The following is an 18,730-nucleotide window of genomic DNA, read 5'->3' on the forward strand; positions in this document are numbered from 1 at the left end:
TCTTCTCTGATTTTATGTTACAACTTTCAGATGAATCATCAGGACATTATACCACAGAGCGCCGCACATCTGTAGGCCTGCTTTCCAGTGAAAACCTGAACGCTTTCACCAGATATTCCCTCTGTTTGGTTAAAAGTGGGCCAGGCCGCTAAACCAGCAGATGTCATGTCTGGTTAGGATGAAATACTGAACGGTCTCAAATGAGAATGACAGGTCTGCTGCTGCTGCTCGTGAAAAAACTGTTTGCATTCTTGTCTCACTTTTTCATTAAAACTTTTTGAATTCGTACAGTTGCGCAGCTGCACAATCCAGGGGGATGTCGTTCCTTTATGCTTCGCGCCACCAGGAACCAAGAAGTTTCATCCAAATTCCTAACAATAAATATCCAACCAAGGATAGCCTAAATAATGGATTTACACAAAAACCCAAGACAACACCTTCAAAAAGCAAATACCTTTTATCGCCATCTGTAGCGGGCACCTGGGAAGATGGGCTTTGTGCGTGGCAGAGTGAGGAGGGAAATCATAGTTTTGGCGCAGACAATGTGAGCATTTAAATAAGAAATGGATTCAGAGCCCGACTGTTTGCTTTATTTCTCAATTCCCACATCAGTTTGAGAAAACAGCACAAAAAAAGAAGAGTGGAAAAAAAAAAAGCAAAACACTTTTTTAGGTGTAAAGAAAAACATACGCCAGGAAATGACAAGTTCCAAACCAAAGAGCAAAGAACGTCACTATAGGATGTGCGATAATTGTGATGAATCTCCAGTGTCCTTATCCATCTCTGCACTCGCATGCAATTTTCACTTCCCTTTTTTGCATGCATGAAAGCAGGGAAAGAAGTAAAAATAAAACAGAATGTATTTGAAATAAGAAGCTCAGTCACACAGAATACGCGCCTGTTGGTCCTGAACTGCTACCACGTGTGACATAAAGCAGAGGTATGCGCTGCCGGGGCCAGACGGGTCAGCCAGGCATCAACAGCGGCATCAGTAAAGTGGCTGCACCGTGGCAGGTGATTTAATGGTTGTCACAGCAGCAATAGAAGTGTACAGAGACAGGATTCCAGTCAAAGATAATATTTGTGATGAATCACTGTCACGCCAGAGGTAAATGTAACACTAATAGACATGGGGAGATCTACTGTTAGCTGGTTTTGCTAATGAGCGTATTCTTTCAGAGAGGTGGTGTCACTTTGCGGGTGCTGCTTCCATACAGTAAGTAGCGAAATGAGGGGGCTTATATTGGATTGAGTGTAATGAGAGTGTCATAGCCATACTGCTGTGAGGAGCTCGAGACATGAGGCCTGAAATGCAGATAATGTTGTTGGAAGACAGTCTTTATGAGTATTGCTAAACTGCAGGTAAGACGTCTGCTCGAAATTATGTTTTAAAAAAAAGAGCTGCGTGCATGACTCTCTACTTTCCTAAACAGGAAATAGTGCAGTAGCAATGTAAAAGCTCTGAAGCCACACCAATGTGTGCTCGAATGCTTGCCGGAGTTGTATCAAGAAACAAATGTGTATTGATTAACTTATTTTATTGATTTATGATGGAACTGTTGGTGTTATTGTGCAAATTCTGCTAAGTTTTAAAGTCAAATTTCCCATAAGGGACAATAAAGTTTCTTCTTCTTCTTCCTTATTTAGGCCCATACTTTCTTTGAACATCCTGACTTCACATTCGCCATCAGATCAGCCCACAAAAACCAAAGCTAAAAAAATGTGTTGCTAACATTTCAGAGGTTACATTTACAAATCTCCCTAATGAGGATCTAGTTATTTGTTTAGCTGCTGTAACATATGTTCCACTTTAATTCAGGCCAATAATTTAACATATGAAAGCAACAATTACAAAGACTACTTAACTGTTAGACAGTTAGAGGATACCTAAACAAAGAATGTGGATTTAAATATTTGTCAATCAGTCAGTTTTTATATTTGTTATTTTTTTCTCATTTAAATATATTATTTTCACTAAGGCTATTTTTACATATTAATCAGTGACGTCTGTGCATATTTATTTCCAGTCACAGAATGAAGCGGTTAGGAGAAATCTCTCCAATATTTTTCCCGGGATCCTTTTACTTTAAACGTCTGTTTCCGATGGCGCTCGGATGTGTCGATCTGCAAAGAGAGGAATTCTGTTTTTGCTGAATGGCAAGTGTTTGGTTTCCTGTTTGGATTAGCCAGCTTTAAATCAGGTACAGTGATACTCAGCGCAGAGAGATTCTTCAAGGTGGAAGGTCACAGGGAAGTCAACTCAACACAATGGCTGCAACTGACTCCCCCAGCCAGGTGGAGCAACTCTTAAGGTGGCTTGCAGATGTAGTCCGATCTGTTGTGTGCAGGGAGAGAGGACTGTGTGCTGGCATCAGGTTCTTTTAGTTTCAAAAAGCTGTAAACCAGATAAGAAGAGAATTTTTATTTCTTACGCACAGAGGTGAATGAAGTTCAGCAGCTTTGTTTGTCAGGTTCTTTTAGCAGTTGTTGGGCAGATTTTAGATTTTTTTTCTAAGCTAATTTTCTGAAATCTTAAGACTATAAAGCCTCAGATTTTCAATCTCATTTGATTCAGCTGTACCTTATTTAACAACAAATCCAGAGGATTGTACGAGCACGAGAGAAGACAGGACTACTTTCTGCTGCCTTTGCTTGAGCTGGTGTGCAGGGATTCTGCTTCTCATACTCGATTTCCAGCCTTTCCAGCAGCTTTAATAAGATCACAGAGTCATACAGCGATCATATTTCATTTCTGAGTTTCGGTGCCAATGTAGATTTACAAATGTGCCTATATAAACCAGGAACCACAAAAAAGCACTAGTCACTGATCTCACAATTACTTAGTCCCTTTGGCCATCCACCCAGTCTTTGAACTGTATCTTGCGAGCTGAAAGCGCCTTCCTACACTGGAACGAGAAGTGGCAATACCACATGATTATTGCTCAATCCACTGAGTATTCACAATTACAGTGAGGTCTGTTGCATTTCCTGGAGCAGAAAAAAACAAATAAAACTGAAGCGTATCAAAGTCTTTTGGCCTAATTTGTCCTGTTGGGGGTCTCACTCAATCCTCTGCATCCAAGTAACACACCGTGCGCTTTTGCTCAGCACCCCACCCTCAACCACTCCCAGCAGCACCTCGCACCCCCCCCCCCCCAACACATTCAGCCCGAGCCCTCAATTGCTTGTTTAACTTGACACATAATTACTGTGGAAATATTTGTGTATTTTGTACGAGTGCCACAGCCTGTATTGCAACCGACTGCCAAGTCCTCGCTGCTCCCACTGCAGCTATCGCAGCCAGAATCCCTGATTAAAACAAGATGCTTTCATTTGGGCCAGCTTTGGAAGAAATCACTCCCAGAGATGGGCCTCTCCCTGCCAAGCCCCTACTGCTGTAAGGTTTGCCATGTGTGGCAAGGCTGACATGCTCATTGTACCAAAAGAGCTTTCCTTTTTTCTTTCTTTCTTGGTTTAAACCCAAACATGCTACTGAATCAAGCCTCCTCCATCAAAGTGGCGCTCTGAAAAAGCCCACAGTGGAACTCTGGTCAACATGAAACAGAGAGTTGTTATTAAAACCCCATGCAGCTTGAGGTCATCGCTATAATTTTTCACACAGAACCCTTTAATTTTACACTCATTTAATAGCTTTTCATATTAAGATTAAGGCAAATGCGCATGGAATAAGTACCTTTAAGCCTAGAAAATTTGAAGCCACCTTCGCTCCGGATTAAGAGTTATAACAGCACATTTTACTTTCCCTTAGCCTTGCTTAATCTGTTAAATTAAAGGATGCAGAGGTGTGAGGGGAGCCAAAGGCCTTTTTTCAAGCTGTATAGGTAATTATTTTAAAGGAATGTTTGTCTGCATTTTCCCAGGACAAATTTGGCTTTCTATCAATCTGTACAGCAGAGTAATATTTTAAAGGATTTGCATGTGTGTGACTGAGCACATGTAGCACAAGACTTTCTCCAAACCCCCTCACAAAAAAGATGACAACTACCTGCATTTAAATAGTTTATAAAAGGCTTGAATCTGCACTATAGGTTTGTTTCCGCCGGCCATCCATAATTCATAAGTGGCACAGGAATACGCAGTTGTGGGAGAGATGTGACAACGGCAGGTGAAATGCTCTCTGACATCTTATGAAGTCACTCTCGTGTGGCGGTGACTGGACGTCTGGAGAGTCTGGCTCCGGCTGACCCATCAGCTTTGACTCACCGCTGGCCCGAATCAACAAAAATCTCAAGAGTCACTTGAGCTTTGTCCTGACACCTGTCATGCAACCTGAGCTCTTAATTTTTGCTTGTCTGAAATTTTGTTAATTTGAAATTTGGAGGTAATTCCTTAGCCAAGCTAATAGGCGCGCGGGACTGTGAGCCGCGAGATACAGTGGGGCATTGCAACGCATCCCAGCAGCAAAATAAGTAAAACACACCACTTCAATCAATGTTGGGGGCCACTTTCATGTAAATTGGGACCTCATTCACAATATCTAAAGCAAATTATCTTCATTAGATTTCCAAAACCATGCCACTGATTTGTCAAGCTGTGAATGATAATGAAGTTGTCTGGTTAATGAAGGACTGAAGATGCAGGGTTTCACAATCATGATCATCTGCTATATAACCCTTATGAATATTTAAGGATCTTAATTCTGTATACTGTATAATTGCACACCAAAGCTTGGCATCTCTATAGACTTAACAAATAGAGTATGTAATGGAGGAGACAGACCTAGCTATATTTCACTAATCACTCGGATTAATTAACTGGTGAATATATGGGATGTTTAACTTTGCAGGATCCATAGGGAACTCCAGCAAACAAAATGCGTGGAAGAGGCACCGAGTTCTGTGAGCTTATGCATCAGATTATTTACAGAGAGTCACTTACACTTTCAGAGTTTGTTCGTGGTGCTCAGCTAAATTGTTTTCCTTCCAGCAGATTCGAATGGCGAAGCTCGGGCTGCTAATTTAAAATACTGTAATTGGGTTCACGTCATTTAAGGGAAATAAAGGCTCTTTGGTCTTTATTTCCCTTTATTACAGCACATGGAGCAGAAGTGCACATGTGACTCAGATCACCGGGGTCGGAAAACAGGAAGTAAATAAGCTCGGTCGTATCGTGATCCCACCAGGTGCCCGTTCCCACAACAGCCTTTGGAGTAAACTGGAGTGGATTTGAGTGTCATGGTGGAAATCCTCAGTCAAATAAAACAAAGTGGGGCTGCATCGATGCTCTGTCTTGTTTTATATGATGGCTTGAAATAAATGAACTTTAAATGGAACCTTGGCAGGGACTCGAGCTATTGATCGATTGAAGCAGGAGCTGAAGTTTAAGGGCACAGCTTTCCCGGGGCTGGGGCTGTAACTGGAGTAATGAAATTGATTAGGCCAAGGGAGGGTGACAAGCCAGTAGAGTCAAGCCCTTGATGTAAGGAAACAAGAGTGCCATCTAATTGGGGTGTAATATGGGTCTTTAGAGGACATTAAGCACACGAGTGGCGGAAGGGAAGCCACTATACTGGATGGAGCCAAGATGATGTTGCACCGGTGTTATTATTTTGTAATTATTCACTCAGATGATTGGATTATAGGCGTCAAAACTGAGAGTCCAGCCAAGGGTCAGCTTTTTCCCAAACTGTAGCAGCTTTTGTAACAACTCGATCCCTGCAATACGCTGTGCTGCACAGGCACCTGGATGAGAGAAAAAAATGTATCTTCTATAAACTATAAACTTGAACAAGTCGTGTTTTACATTAAATATGTTTTTTGGGGGTTTTTTCCCTCTTACTTCCTTAAATCCTGAACTTTCACCAGACGGGTCCGTGCAGTTGCAGCACTCGTGCTTAAAAACTGCTGGCCAGCTGTGGTGAAGTTAGAGATGGCTTGTATTCAGCACATTACCTATGCAGACTATATAAACAGACCTCACTGGATAAATATTCTATTAGTATTGACATGACATTTGCCCTCCTTTACTAGACCCAGTGATGTGCACATTGTGGTTTCCAGGTGGGTCTAAGCTGAACGGGCACAACAATTAGTCTTTTTACATGTAATTATTCAAGATTTAGCATATAATTAAAAGCATGTAGAAGGCTCAAACTACATCTCTGATTGAACCTATAATCCTAAAAAAGAACAAACTTTTATAAATTCATTCTTCAGCTGCTACAGTCTGAAAATCGCACTGACTGCGCTGTCACTGTTTTGAACTTATGAGTAACTCTGGCTGGGATCACGGGGAGTGCGGTGTCCTCCTGCCAGCAAAAGGCCCTGTCCAGTGCAGGGGCATTTATCTCCTGGCCTGAACTGTCTCACTCAACAGGATGGCCAGAAGTTACGGTGCATTACAAGCACTTAGCGCAGTGATATCAAGGTTCACCTCCGATTTCCAATCTCAGGCCAGAATGGTGGGCTGGGAGGCCGTCATTAAAAAGCCATTACATGCCCATATTTCATATACCAGTCTCTCCTATGTTTCAAGGTGTTAAAAGCTCAATGTATATTTCCTCTATATTTAAGCAGCAGGACAACGGAGCAGCACATAGCATCCCGCTAGCAGCCATTGACCTTGGCCTAGCCAGCCTTCATTAGCTTTTAGACACTTATCAGTCATAACTGGGTTTGTCCTCTCCGCAACGTTTCCTCCTTCACTTCACTTAGGCCGGAAAATAATGGCTGAAATCCATTTATCTGCCATTTCCAACAAGTGCGTGACATTAACAAATTATCTACTTTTCGCTAAGTATGGCCAAGGTACCCTCTAAAGGATTCCTCCACTCTGCCGGCCAAGGTCAGACCTTTTTAGAAACCGCCTTTTTTTTTTTTCTACCTGAGCTTTTTTCTTTCATTCCCATCTTTAAATATTCATCCCGCTTTTGCATGCCGGGCTGAGCTTTTATGAGCACCATCAGCCATATTTCTCCAAACACACATCTTTATTTGTTTTTGATTATTTATGCTCCACTCTGACTTTATAACTCACATCCCTAGGAAAACATTGATCCAAGAGGCAAATGAATCTAATTAGGACCTCTTTCTTCTGTGCTGAATATTGACTTGTTTTGAAAGGTGCCTCTCCATTTCGAGAGAATGTCTCTGGAATGCTCCTTCCCAATCTCTTTAAGGAAAACTTCTAAATGCTGATGAGATATTTAAGTCCATAAATGCGATCCTGCGCAGATCTGCAGTGGCGCCTAGATGTTCATAATGTATTGCATTTATTGCAGGATGTCATCAGTGCGCTAATTTCCAGCCCTCTGAAACTCACGGGCACCAGTTGTTTGTTCAATTATCGAGTGCTTTTTCATCTTTTTTTTTTTTTGGGAAGTTGTGCGTCTTAATATATAAAAACATCATAAAAAAGAAGCTGCAGAGACAGAGTGGATAATCTCTGCAGTGCATTTGGGGCTCCCAGGCCCAACCTGTCAATCTCTTGAACAAGGACAGCGCAGAAAGTGATGATGTACCATTAGTCAAGAATCATCTCAGCTAAGAAGAATCTTTGTTCTTGACACAGAAAACTTGTGTTCCATCTCGATCAGTGAGGAAATGGGGCCTGGCGAAGCGTGCGTCGCCTTGCATTTGTCTTGAGTTGCTGTCCCAAAGGCACCGGCGCTTGTTCACAGCATTACGCCGCTGCCTTTTGATGAAAAGCCCCTGCATTTTGCCATTTCGCGCAAACTCCGTTTCTCAAATATTCCGTCGCTTTCCATGTAGTTGATTTCTATTTAAAATGGTCATGATTATTTTATTTTGTAACATTAATGGAAGTACATTTGGTGCTGGAGGAGGGTGGTGCCGAGGCATTTGCAATTCATATTCCCCTGCGTGATTACATTAAGAGTATGTTCTGTCATATTTGATTAATGTATCGTGTTTTCCTTAAAACAGGATTAAAATATGAAAACAGACAGAAATTATTACATTACAAAGACTGATCAATTTTTAATAATCTACTCAAGGAAAGAGGGGGGTAGAAATGTGGGCTGCTCAGAAATGCACAGATCAGGTTTCTGCAACATTTTGTAATCGGGGTTGAAGTCCCAGACAGAATGAACATGAACGGCCACTAACAGCGCCTGCACTCTGTGCATGTTATACAACGCTGAACGGCGAGCTTTGGCTCCGTTATTAGCATGCTCGTGTATGTATCTGCAGCCAGCAACAACCTGCGCATTTACTGTAGATATCTTTTAAATTTCCCTGTAATTTACAGAAGCAATCATAAAATTTAATGCGCAGTCTTTAATTTCAAGGGGTGACCGCGAATGAAAACATAAATAACAGAGAAATACAAGCTTAAACACCGTTGTGCAAAGTACTTTAACTGGCAGCTTTTTACGAGCAAGTAGTACATCATGAGATGTACCCCTAGATGTGCTCTTTGTTGCATGTTCGCAATTATATTTTCGGGAAATTCACTCCATTCATTTCCTCGTGGAATCTCTTCATCATACACGTGTGAAACTGACAGCATTCACTAAAATCTTTAACACTGAAGCAACATTGCAGAGAATCCAGCTGAAGCTCTTCAGTCAATGTCAATAGCCATTTTTGAAACTAAGTGTGTGTGCGTGTGTGTGTGTGTGTCGACCAGTGTAAACACAGGCCTCCAATTCCAGTGTCAGCCATTTAGCCTGACCGTGGGTGACTGTGAATTAAAAAGAGAGGCCTTTATGTGCGACCCTGCAGCACAAAAGGCTACATCCATAACTTAAAGAGGCAGGGAGGCCATTAGCCGCCACTGCTAGTCCACCTTTACATAATACGGTGTGTGCGGAGTAATCGCTGAGCTGATGAGCCAAAGTGCTTTTGGACCGAACTGTATACATGCTCCTTCCACGCGAAAGAAAGAAAAATGATAACAACCTCCTTATGTGCGTCTCTCATGTTCTCTGTTAATGCTACTCGGAAAAGCTTTTTCAAGAAAATCTTTCCCTTCGGCTCCACTTTGGGTAACAATTAAATTCTGTTAATCCTCAGCTAATATTTATCATATGAGATCAATTGACAGTTTGTCTGTGAATGGAAGCCTGTTTCTCCAAAACAAATCACATACATGTGGCTTTCAAAATGCTGGGACGAATCAAAATGACTCAGAAAAGCCAAATATTACTGCTGAAGCAGTGCTTTTTCTTCTTTTCCTGAGGGCGAGCAGAGACAACAAAGTGTGCCTGTGGAAGCAGAAACACATGGACGGGGGTGAAGAAACTACAGAGAAGGCTCCAAGAAACAAACTATCAGCAGTTACCAGTATGGAGTGTGAACTCCATATGTTCTGCGAGCAAGCTGTCCCATTCGTATTCCATGAACTATTACAGTAACTCCCAGTGTTTTAGATCTGCTTCTCCTAATCAGTTCTGATTTTGCATCTGTTATTTTTAATGCCACGTATCATGTTTTAATGCATTAATCCATTAAAAACAAAGTAACCACCAGGAGCAAGATTGAACTGTTTTCATATTCGTCCTGCTTCTAATCTTTCAAACAAAGTGAACCACAAGTGTCTCTGATTGTGCTTATCTAAAACACTTAGATTCCCTATAAAGCTGCTAGTGGCAGAAATCAGGTAAATGATACTGTGTATCCTGCTTAAAAAGGATTTGCAAACCATTTGGACTGACTGCTCTTCATATTACCTTAATGCCTCCCAAAAGGCCAAAGCCAAGAATGAATTATTGATAGCCATCATATGGATCGCACACTGTGGCTCCACATGCCTATTAGAGGGTTTTCTTCATTCATTTGCGCTAGCTTGGACTTCTGCCTTGACCGACGCATCACTCTTCTTCTTTTACTTTTATCCATTAACTGTTAACAATAACTGACTTTACGCAGGTCCCTGAGTTTCCAGCACAAACAAAGTAACGCCGTGGCTTTCATTTGCATGCTCTGTGCAGGGGTTGACCTTTGGCCTCTGTTGGTTAACCTACAGACCATTTAGGCTTTGCTCCATTTCTGCATGGAAATTGGAAAAGGGGAGACAATAATTTCTGGCGAAACCATAGCTGGAATAATAATTGCTAAGTTTAAAAAAACAGAAATCTAATTGTGCCGATCCCTCTGGGAACTAATATTGGACTATCTTATAAAAGGCCCCCAGTATCCCAGCAGTGATTTATTGCTGAATTCCAGTCATTTTCAATACATTATAGTTTCCAAATTGTGTTTAAATTGAGTGTAGAGGAGAAAAGGCCATTAGGAGATGCAGAAATGAAGATTATATTTAAATATTCATGTACTCGGTACCTTATTATTGAATCTGTACACTAACAAAATCAATATTAAGTGCAGCTTGACATAAATTTATTTATGAATTTCGACTTTCTAAGTACTTGCGTTTTTTCGCTCAAAAAAAGGATGGGTATAATGCCGTAATGATATCAAAACAGAGTGTCAGGGTGCATTAGTCTGGGAGTTTATGAACCCGCACATAAAAACTCAGGAGCGTCCCTGTAGAAGTGCTTACTAGGCAGAAATGTCGCTTTTTACAAACATCAGTCATTTTACAGCCCTGTATCGCAGCGCGCTCCTCGGCTGTGGGTGATAGTTAGAGAAAGATGCAGTCATCTTGTTTGTCCTAAATGAGATCTTTGCAGTAAGCCTACTTGTATTAGGGCCTGGGAGTGGGACTGTGTAACATTTAATTAAAATGGATGTCTCTCGTTGTGCCTAACCTGTCCCCCTAACTCCTTCTTGTTTCCAGGCCATGTCTTTGTTTAGACAACAGCCCAATGTGACACTTATGACACGAGGACACTGTGGTTCAGTGGATTTTCTTGTTGCGCGAGTCTTAATACGGCAGCATAAAATAGCCTGTGATTGGCTGTCCCTTGCTGAAAGCCTCAAGGAGAATTATAAATGTACTACCAGTAATAAAATATCTGCGTAGTTTATTTTTATATTCCATTGTGTTGCTGAGAGGAGAGGAACTGCCACATTTTTCATTCATATCGCACGCTTTGCGCACACCATACCGCTCAGATTTAATAGATTGTCACAAGTTTTCGAAACAGTTCCTTTTGTTTCTCCGTTTTCTTTTTTAATAGAAATGTGAGCAAAGTTAAAAGGCTCTTTATTGGAGGAGCCACATCTCTGGACACAAGATGATGCCATAAAAGCAGGAAGGCATGGAAAAGCAAAACATCAATCTGAACTAAGAGGGGGAAGCAATAAATCAGAGAATCATAGCCTTCAGCCCCGCCTTTAAAATCATTTAAACAGATTCAAAAACCCTGATTCTGCTCGAGTCTCTCTGTAAGCACCCTTATAAAGCCTTTATGTGCCTTAGACACAGAGGATAAAACCACAGATCCTTATTGAGAGACAGAAAAATGACACCCTGTTCCTGGTAAGTGGACGCTTTAAACAGTACTATCGGTATCAGGATCGAAGAGCGGACACGAGTAAGTAAGGCTGAAGGAAGTCATCCATCCAAAGCATTCTTGTAATATGTTTTAAAAACCTTTTCAGGTCTCTGTTTCTACTTTAAGGTCCACTCATATCTAAGGTTAAGGGGGTTTGTACGGCTTTATCAGATAGTCAGTCAGTCTGGATTGTTCCAATTTCCTTATTTCCCACTTTAGAAACATATCAGCTGTTCTGTTTACAGAGGTGTGGACTCGAGTCACATGACTTGGACTCGAGTCAGACTCGAGTCATTAATTTTATGACTTTAGACTTGACTTGAAAAAATGTTCTAAGACTTGTGACTTGACTTGGACTTTTACACCAATGACTTGGGACTTGAATTGGACTTGAACCGGTTTACTTGAAAAGACTTGATATTTTACCCCAAATATAAAATTTAACATGCATATTATATTATATTAGAGATTGAAAATGTGACGTCATTCACGGGTAGAACCGCAAAGGATTCTGGGAACTCGTGGCAAGCGGTACTAGCGCACGCAGGCTTTCAATTAAAATCAGTTATACAGCGATAAAAAGAAACACAAGAAGCCGTTGTATTATTAACTGCAATAGCCGGTCGCATGACAGCCACGAGAAGCTGACGGGTAAAGAGATCGGTTGTTATCGGATTACGTTGTTGAAGAGAAATTGTTCGAGCCATGTTTCCGAAGTAACAAAGACGCGACGGATGGTCTGGATTGCAGCCATTCAAAGACCAAATATAACGTCCCAGAACCCTCCAGCTCACAGGTTAGTCTGCTCCAAGCATTTACACGAAGGTCAGTGTTTTTTAGTAGTTAATACGTCATTTTCATAACATAATTAGTGATATAGGTTACAAGCAAGTCTGGCGCTGAACAGAAATTGTCGCGCTATGCTCCTTTATTTATTGTGCATAAATAGTGAATTGTCCTGACACAATATTGCGTTTCGCTTCTGTTATTATGGTACATTGACAAAAACACATACTTTTATTCACAGGATAAAACAGGTTTTTTGTATCACTAATTGCCCAGTACGATTACAGCATACAGTATTATTGTCACTGCTACATTTCTGTGATGGGTACCAGAAATTATTTCCACTACTAATTAATTACCGTTGAGCTCAAAGGTTATATTAATAAACGGTTAAGGAATGTGTATTTATGACGACAATTTGTGAGACTGGTAAACTTATGATACGTACGATGGTCTTTACTTTCTACACGGTGCGTTTCAAGGTCCTGCACCCATCCGTCGGTAAACTGTACCTGGGCTTGTTGCAGTGACCGGAAGTTACTAAACTTCATGAGTGTATGCACTCACTCCAAGAACCGTATGATTATAAATATGCATATAAATATGCTACGATGAGATAGCTGACTTCATCTAACTAGCAAATGTTGTCCAGGCTACGTTGGTGATACAGTTTTTTTTTAATGTGTATGATATTTTTGTCATGCGATTTTAAAGCCGGTCCTACAACCGCATCCAAGAATAACATGCAGCTTATCTCAGAACTGTCGGTGAAAATTATTCTTGGAGCTAGGTTTAATTGAGCTGCATTTTAAAGAGGTGCAATTTCACAATTTGTGTATATTTTCTAAGTTCACTATTTTGTCATGTGTTGAGAAAAACACAGATTTTTAAAATTACATGGTCTAATATTTACATTTAGCATAACTGCAACATTATTTTTTCGTTTTTTTTTTTAAAGACTCGAAAGGACTTGAAATTCAAAGTTTCAGACTTGTGACTTGACTCGGACTTTTACACCAGTGACTTGAGACTCGACTCTGACTTGCCTGACATTACTTGAGACTTGACTTGAGACTTGAGGATAAAGACTTGAGACTTACTTGAGACTTGCAAAACAATGACTTGGTCCCACCTCTGTCTGTTTAAACTCAGTGCCAGTGAGTGGGCTGGATAAATATGTAACAGTGTGCATCAGTCAGCGTCACCATATCTGCTCTTGGGCAGCGGTGTGACAACGTGAGGCAGCTTTGCTCATCACCCAGAGTAGGAGAGCATAAAACAAGATATCTTTTTTTAGTTTTAGGTGTGAGAGAAAAATACTTTATTTATTTATTTTAAATTTAACCACTCATTTAAAAAAAAAAGATCAGAAATATTACATGTTACAGGAAAACAGCCAAAGAAACCAAAATTTCCCTTTTCTATCCCTCTCTAAGAGGAAGCGCTGCACTGAAAAATTAAAAGCTTTGGTCTGCAAGTATCAGAAGGACACATGTTCACCAAACTGCTGAGGATGGAAGGAGGGATTGGGATTGCTCAGAGCTAATGTTAGTTTGAAAAAGGAGAACCTGTTTCAGTTAAATGACACAGCTGGACTTACGTGACCCTGATACACGAATAATTACACGTGATTCTCAGGAAGGAGTATTTTGTGGTATTTTTTACTTTGCTTGAGTGCAGTATTTCCCAAGTAATTTATGTGTGCACTGTCAGCAGTTTTATTTTGTGTTTTAGACCAAATATCTTTATTTTATCAGTTTTGTTTATAGTTTTATGAAATCTCATTTAAGGTGACACTTGTCAAGTCTCGCTTCACATTTTCCCAAAAAGAAATGCTTTAGAGAACGTTCAATTTTACCCTTGCAAAGCCCGAACCCTGAAAGAAATGCCAGAAAAATCACATTTTTTGAAACTGGAGTGTTTTTTTTCTGAACATCTGGCATTTTTGTGCAATTTATAGTTCACAGTTGATCTTAAACAAACAAAAAAAAACATAAAGAGAAGTTAGAGGTGAAGTTAGAGTTTAAAAAAAATCACTCAAGGTCTCAAAAACTCATGTATCAAATATGACACATTTGGTGTTTGGTTTAATTTCAGTTTGAATTTAATACTGAAATCTGAGTACTTCAGACTTCTGGGAATGATCACTAGAGTTTGCCCAACTTAAATTTTAAAACGTAATTTCCTCTGTGATGGATTGGAGACCTGTCCTGTACCACGTCTTTCGCCCACTGCTAACTAGGAAAGGCTAGCGGTTAAAGAATCAGCGGTGCTTTCTAGCAGATAAACTCACCGAAATTATTATTTTTTCTTTTCTTTTTTCATTTTTTCTGCTCTGCATGACAGAAATGTGATGACTTTTATTAGAAAGAATGTAAATCCACATTGCTGTACCTTTAGATCCATGAAAATGTGCAACTCTTTCACTGTCAGCAAATATTTGTCATTTTAAGGTAAAGCATGGCAAAAATGCATTTGCACAAAAAGACAAAACTAAAAGCAAAATTGTTCTCTGTGTGTTAAATGTGAAGATTCGACTTTGAATTTATTTGTTTTTCCTACATTCTCCAGAAAATAAAGGCTGATAATGAGGTAATAACTGGGTTGCTTAACCAAAATGTGCAAACTACTAATAAGAGATGAATACAGCAGCAGCTTATTAGCAGCTTTACAACAGAGGAGCTGTTGGGAAGAAAACACGTGTATTTCACAGCCAGATTCATTCGTGTGTGTGTGTGTGTGTGTGTGTGTGTGTGTGTTTTCTTTGCCTTGAATGTCGCTTTTAAAGAGTCTGTGGGACAATTTTAAGTAAAAGCGTTTTTTTGTGTTGACAGCGAAACGATAAAGCGTTCTCGGGTGATCCTTGTGTGTCCTCTGTCTGTTTCAAACCCTCAGCCCTCTTTCATCCCTGTTCACCCAAGAAATGGAATCATAAAAACCATTCATGCTAAATGAAAAAGGGCATCATAAAGCTGCATTACACTGGAGTACACTCCTCTGCACCTTCCATCCTTATCAATATCACCTTTTGTCTCCTAACACATCTCTCTTCCCCCTTCCTGGTCCTCTTGAAACAAAGCATAAAAGCCCTAGAAAGAGGCGCAAGCTGTCATTGCTGTAATATAAGATAAAAGTCTTTAAAAGCTAAAGGTCCGGGTTGGGTTTTTTTTTTCTCTCCTTCACGTCGGGCAGTCTTTAGGACTGCTCTTCAGGATTAGCAGCATAAAGGACTATATATTATTTGCAGAAAAGCTTAGTGGGCACAGTCTAAGCCTATACATATAAGTCAATTTATATTAGAATTTCCATACATGCATTTTCTTGTTAGAGTCAATATGCAAAAATGGTACTTACTAACAAATAATGCATAATGTACTAGAGGCAGGGCCATCAATAACTGCATTTGAGCTTTAAAAGAAAATGCAAAAATGCCGAGCATAAAGATGGGCCGTATAAAATCTACAACACATTAAACACAAAAACGTCAAAAATATAAAGATGGCTCTTTGCCCGGGAGACAGCAAGTCATTTATCTATGAAGAAGAGGAGGAAATAAAGAGCTCCCATCCCGAGCTCCTGTGTATTTCATTTACTAACAAAGTCAGGTTATCTGTTTAGAGACAACTCTCTTCCTCCTGCCCATCAGCCACACAGACAAAGAGACCGGAAGGGAAACAAGGCAGACAAAAGACACTCACATTTCTCATCAAGTAAACATCCTCTTTTAATTTTAAATGCAATAAAAAAAAAGGTGGTGGTGGGGAGGGAGTTCTTCTCATGCTAATATATAGTTAACGTTTATTATGTGGAGCACAAACTGGTAAAAATATGTCCTTTTCCTCTATTTAAGACGCGGGAAAGAAAGTAGGTGTAAATAAAGCGCAGCAATTTGGGAAAGCACTCTTGAATACAGAACCTGTCAATGTACACCTCCTCCGGGCAGTTTGGTACACCACATAACACATGTTCCTCTCTGCTGGCTGGCTCAGAGTAGAGACGATGCTGTGTAGTTTTGTGGTGAGGTGTTCTGTTGCTTCTGTTGCATTTTCTCCCACTGGTTTGACATTCAAGATCTCTCAATTATGTATGAACGGCAAGCAATATCCTTTACCATCAGGCCCCCATGTAACATATTTCATTTTCAAGGGCTGCAGAGCACAATCAGACCCTCTGTGTAATTACGACTTATTAAAAATGATTCCAAATTATCAGTGGATCTGTGGGCTGGTGTCTGGGTCCAAACTGAAAACCATTGCGCTGTATTAGTCACAGAATAACTTCCCATGGGTGCAAGGTCTGTCAGCATAGATCCCTGTCTTTAGATCAGTGAATGTTTCAAATGTATTAAAGGAAAATCACCCTAAATATTATTTTGGAAGGGGTAGGTGGGGATTTTGCACATTTGATGTGTGATGTAACAAGGAGGACCACTGGCATCTCTTTTTTTTTCTATTATTTTTTGGCTATGCAGACATAAGTGGCTTTTGGGACTGAGCATTATTCGAAAATCACCTTCAATGACTTGTCGCGACGCACTTTAAGCACTTTCGTGACTAGTTTTTGCTCCCTATACACAGTCTCATAATGAGAAAACACAGTTCAGCAGAGAAAAGACATCTCAAACAACATGTTTACCCTTCACACAACATGGAGGAATTAAAAATGGATGAGCGCCCCATCCATTATTTCAGCCTCCAAATGGCAAAATCTGTATAAAGCTCTGAGTATCCGTCTGGGTGAAAATAAATAAATCAAATATGCACTTCAGCGTTTCCTGCTCTTTTTCCACGCAGGATACGGTGTCGTGATGGCGGAGGGCACACATCCGGCTCCTGAAAACACCATGCGCTTTTTTCTAAACGCGTGTATAAATAACCCACGAGTTTTCAATTAGCTTTTTGCATCTTTTCTGTTAATTCAAATGATTTTGTCACTTTTCCGGGGAAGCGCATATAATATTTAGGCAACTCGCATATTTTTCCCAGACCCACTCTCCCAGCTGAATCCTCCATATCTGAAGTATTCTAATTTGCGAACACAGCGGTGTCAGAAGTGATTTTGCTGCAAAGTCACTAATTACATGCAACATCAATGCGATGTGGGGAAAACGTTAAAAATTTAGCATCGCAAGACAAATGGAAAAAATGCGTGCTGAAACAAGGAAAAGAGGCACTAACATTCACAGTTTTTCTATGAATAATGCATGTCTCTGCTGCTTTCACAAGGACTCACCCAGATTGGCTCCAGTGTCACTCTCATCTTTATCCTAAAAAAGAAAAAAATATGTGTTTATGACTTTCCACTTGCAGCACTGCTTTAAAGGGCACTGTTTTATGATTTCTGTGATTTTCATTAATAACCAAGAAAAACATGTAAAGTGGTCAATTCAAACTCATTTGTTCATTTTTTTTAAATTAAGTATTTAGCATGCACTCTAAAGTTCAAAGCCTCGCACTCCTAGATTGTGAGGACTGTGTGATTAAATGTGATTTCAAAGGTTTTGAGCCTTTCCTGTGAAATTCTGTGCCGAAGAGCAGACAGTGTTGGAATAACCTCGCATATTTGCATCAAGACTTGAGTAAAAGTAGAGGCTGTGGTTTACTGTTGCTCCCCAGCCACTCGCCAAATAGCAGCCATGTGTACTATAGAAAGGTACAAAGGAGGCTGATAAACTGTTGGTGCGTCACGCTGACAACAGCCAACATGAGCTGCCCTCTGAACTCCGGTAACTTAGACTGACACGGCGGGGGTCAGCGTCAGACTGACAAACAACTTTGCTTTATTTTGAAGGCATTTTTTTACGGCTCCCCTTACACAGTAATTATATTCCAAATCATTATGTGTTGTAAAGTCTATTGACCCCTGGTAAACTTATATTTACCAAGCTGGAACAGTTAATGAAATAGTCTTTTAATTAGCACTCCTCTTAAGGGTGGAACTTCTGAAAGGGGTCCCTGTTTTGTTTTGGCTTTGTGGTTGACTGAAGTGTGCAGATCCACTGTTCTAAGATAAAACAGTAATATCTTAATTAAGGCTCGCCGTTTAACTGTTTACAGTCGAGCTCGGCACCTCTGCGTGACGGCACCTGCGGTACAGGAATATTCACCACGCCGTGAATCAATAAAACAATATCATAATTTCTTCTTTTGTTGTTTTGTTTTTTTTAGGGCCAGGTCATTTTTCAAGCTTGACTGATTGAAAGTGGTCTGACTACTCAAGGTAACAACTGGAGATGAGGGGGGGGGGGGGGGGGGGGGGTTCTTTGCCTCTTGTATAATGCAGTCTTTGGCAGGCTCTCTCTTTGTATTAGATACATTAGGATGGAAATGTGCACCAACTTAAAAATGCTCATGTGAAAAAACATGGAATGTATTAAATTAATGGTCTCTTTTGCCTCAGGGCAGTAATGAAAAGGGACCCCCAATGAGTTCATTTTTCACGGCTTTGGTTATGCATTCAACACTCTAATTGAATTTCAATGTAAGTTTTAAAAAGTCTTTATTACAGTGACTCTTGATGCAAATTACATGTGATCTATCGTGGGACTTTCACCCATTAAGTAAT

At 40.3% G+C, this 18,730-nt stretch overlaps 1 protein-coding gene across 1 annotated transcript in view; it reads right to left on the bottom strand.

Moving 5' to 3' along the window:
• Positions 1-568: 568 nt before the first annotated feature.
• The window catches only part of ciroz (ciliated left-right organizer protein containing ZP-N domains), a 30,521-nt gene continuing 12,359 nt past the window's right edge, over positions 569-18,730 (bottom strand). Inside the window, exons 11-12 of the mRNA XM_026153746.2 lie at positions 17,399-17,432; positions 569-2,395 (exon numbers count right to left, since the gene is read on the bottom strand). Coding sequence (XP_026009531.2) covers positions 17,428-17,432 — 5 coding nt within the window. The 3' untranslated portion in view covers positions 569-2,395; positions 17,399-17,427. The remainder of the gene's footprint in view (positions 2,396-17,398; positions 17,433-18,730) is intronic.

This window comes from Astatotilapia calliptera, chromosome 20 (assembly GCF_964374335.1).
Source record: "Astatotilapia calliptera chromosome 20, fAstCal68.1, whole genome shotgun sequence".
NCBI classification, from domain to species: domain Eukaryota; kingdom Metazoa; phylum Chordata; class Actinopteri; order Cichliformes; family Cichlidae; genus Astatotilapia; species Astatotilapia calliptera.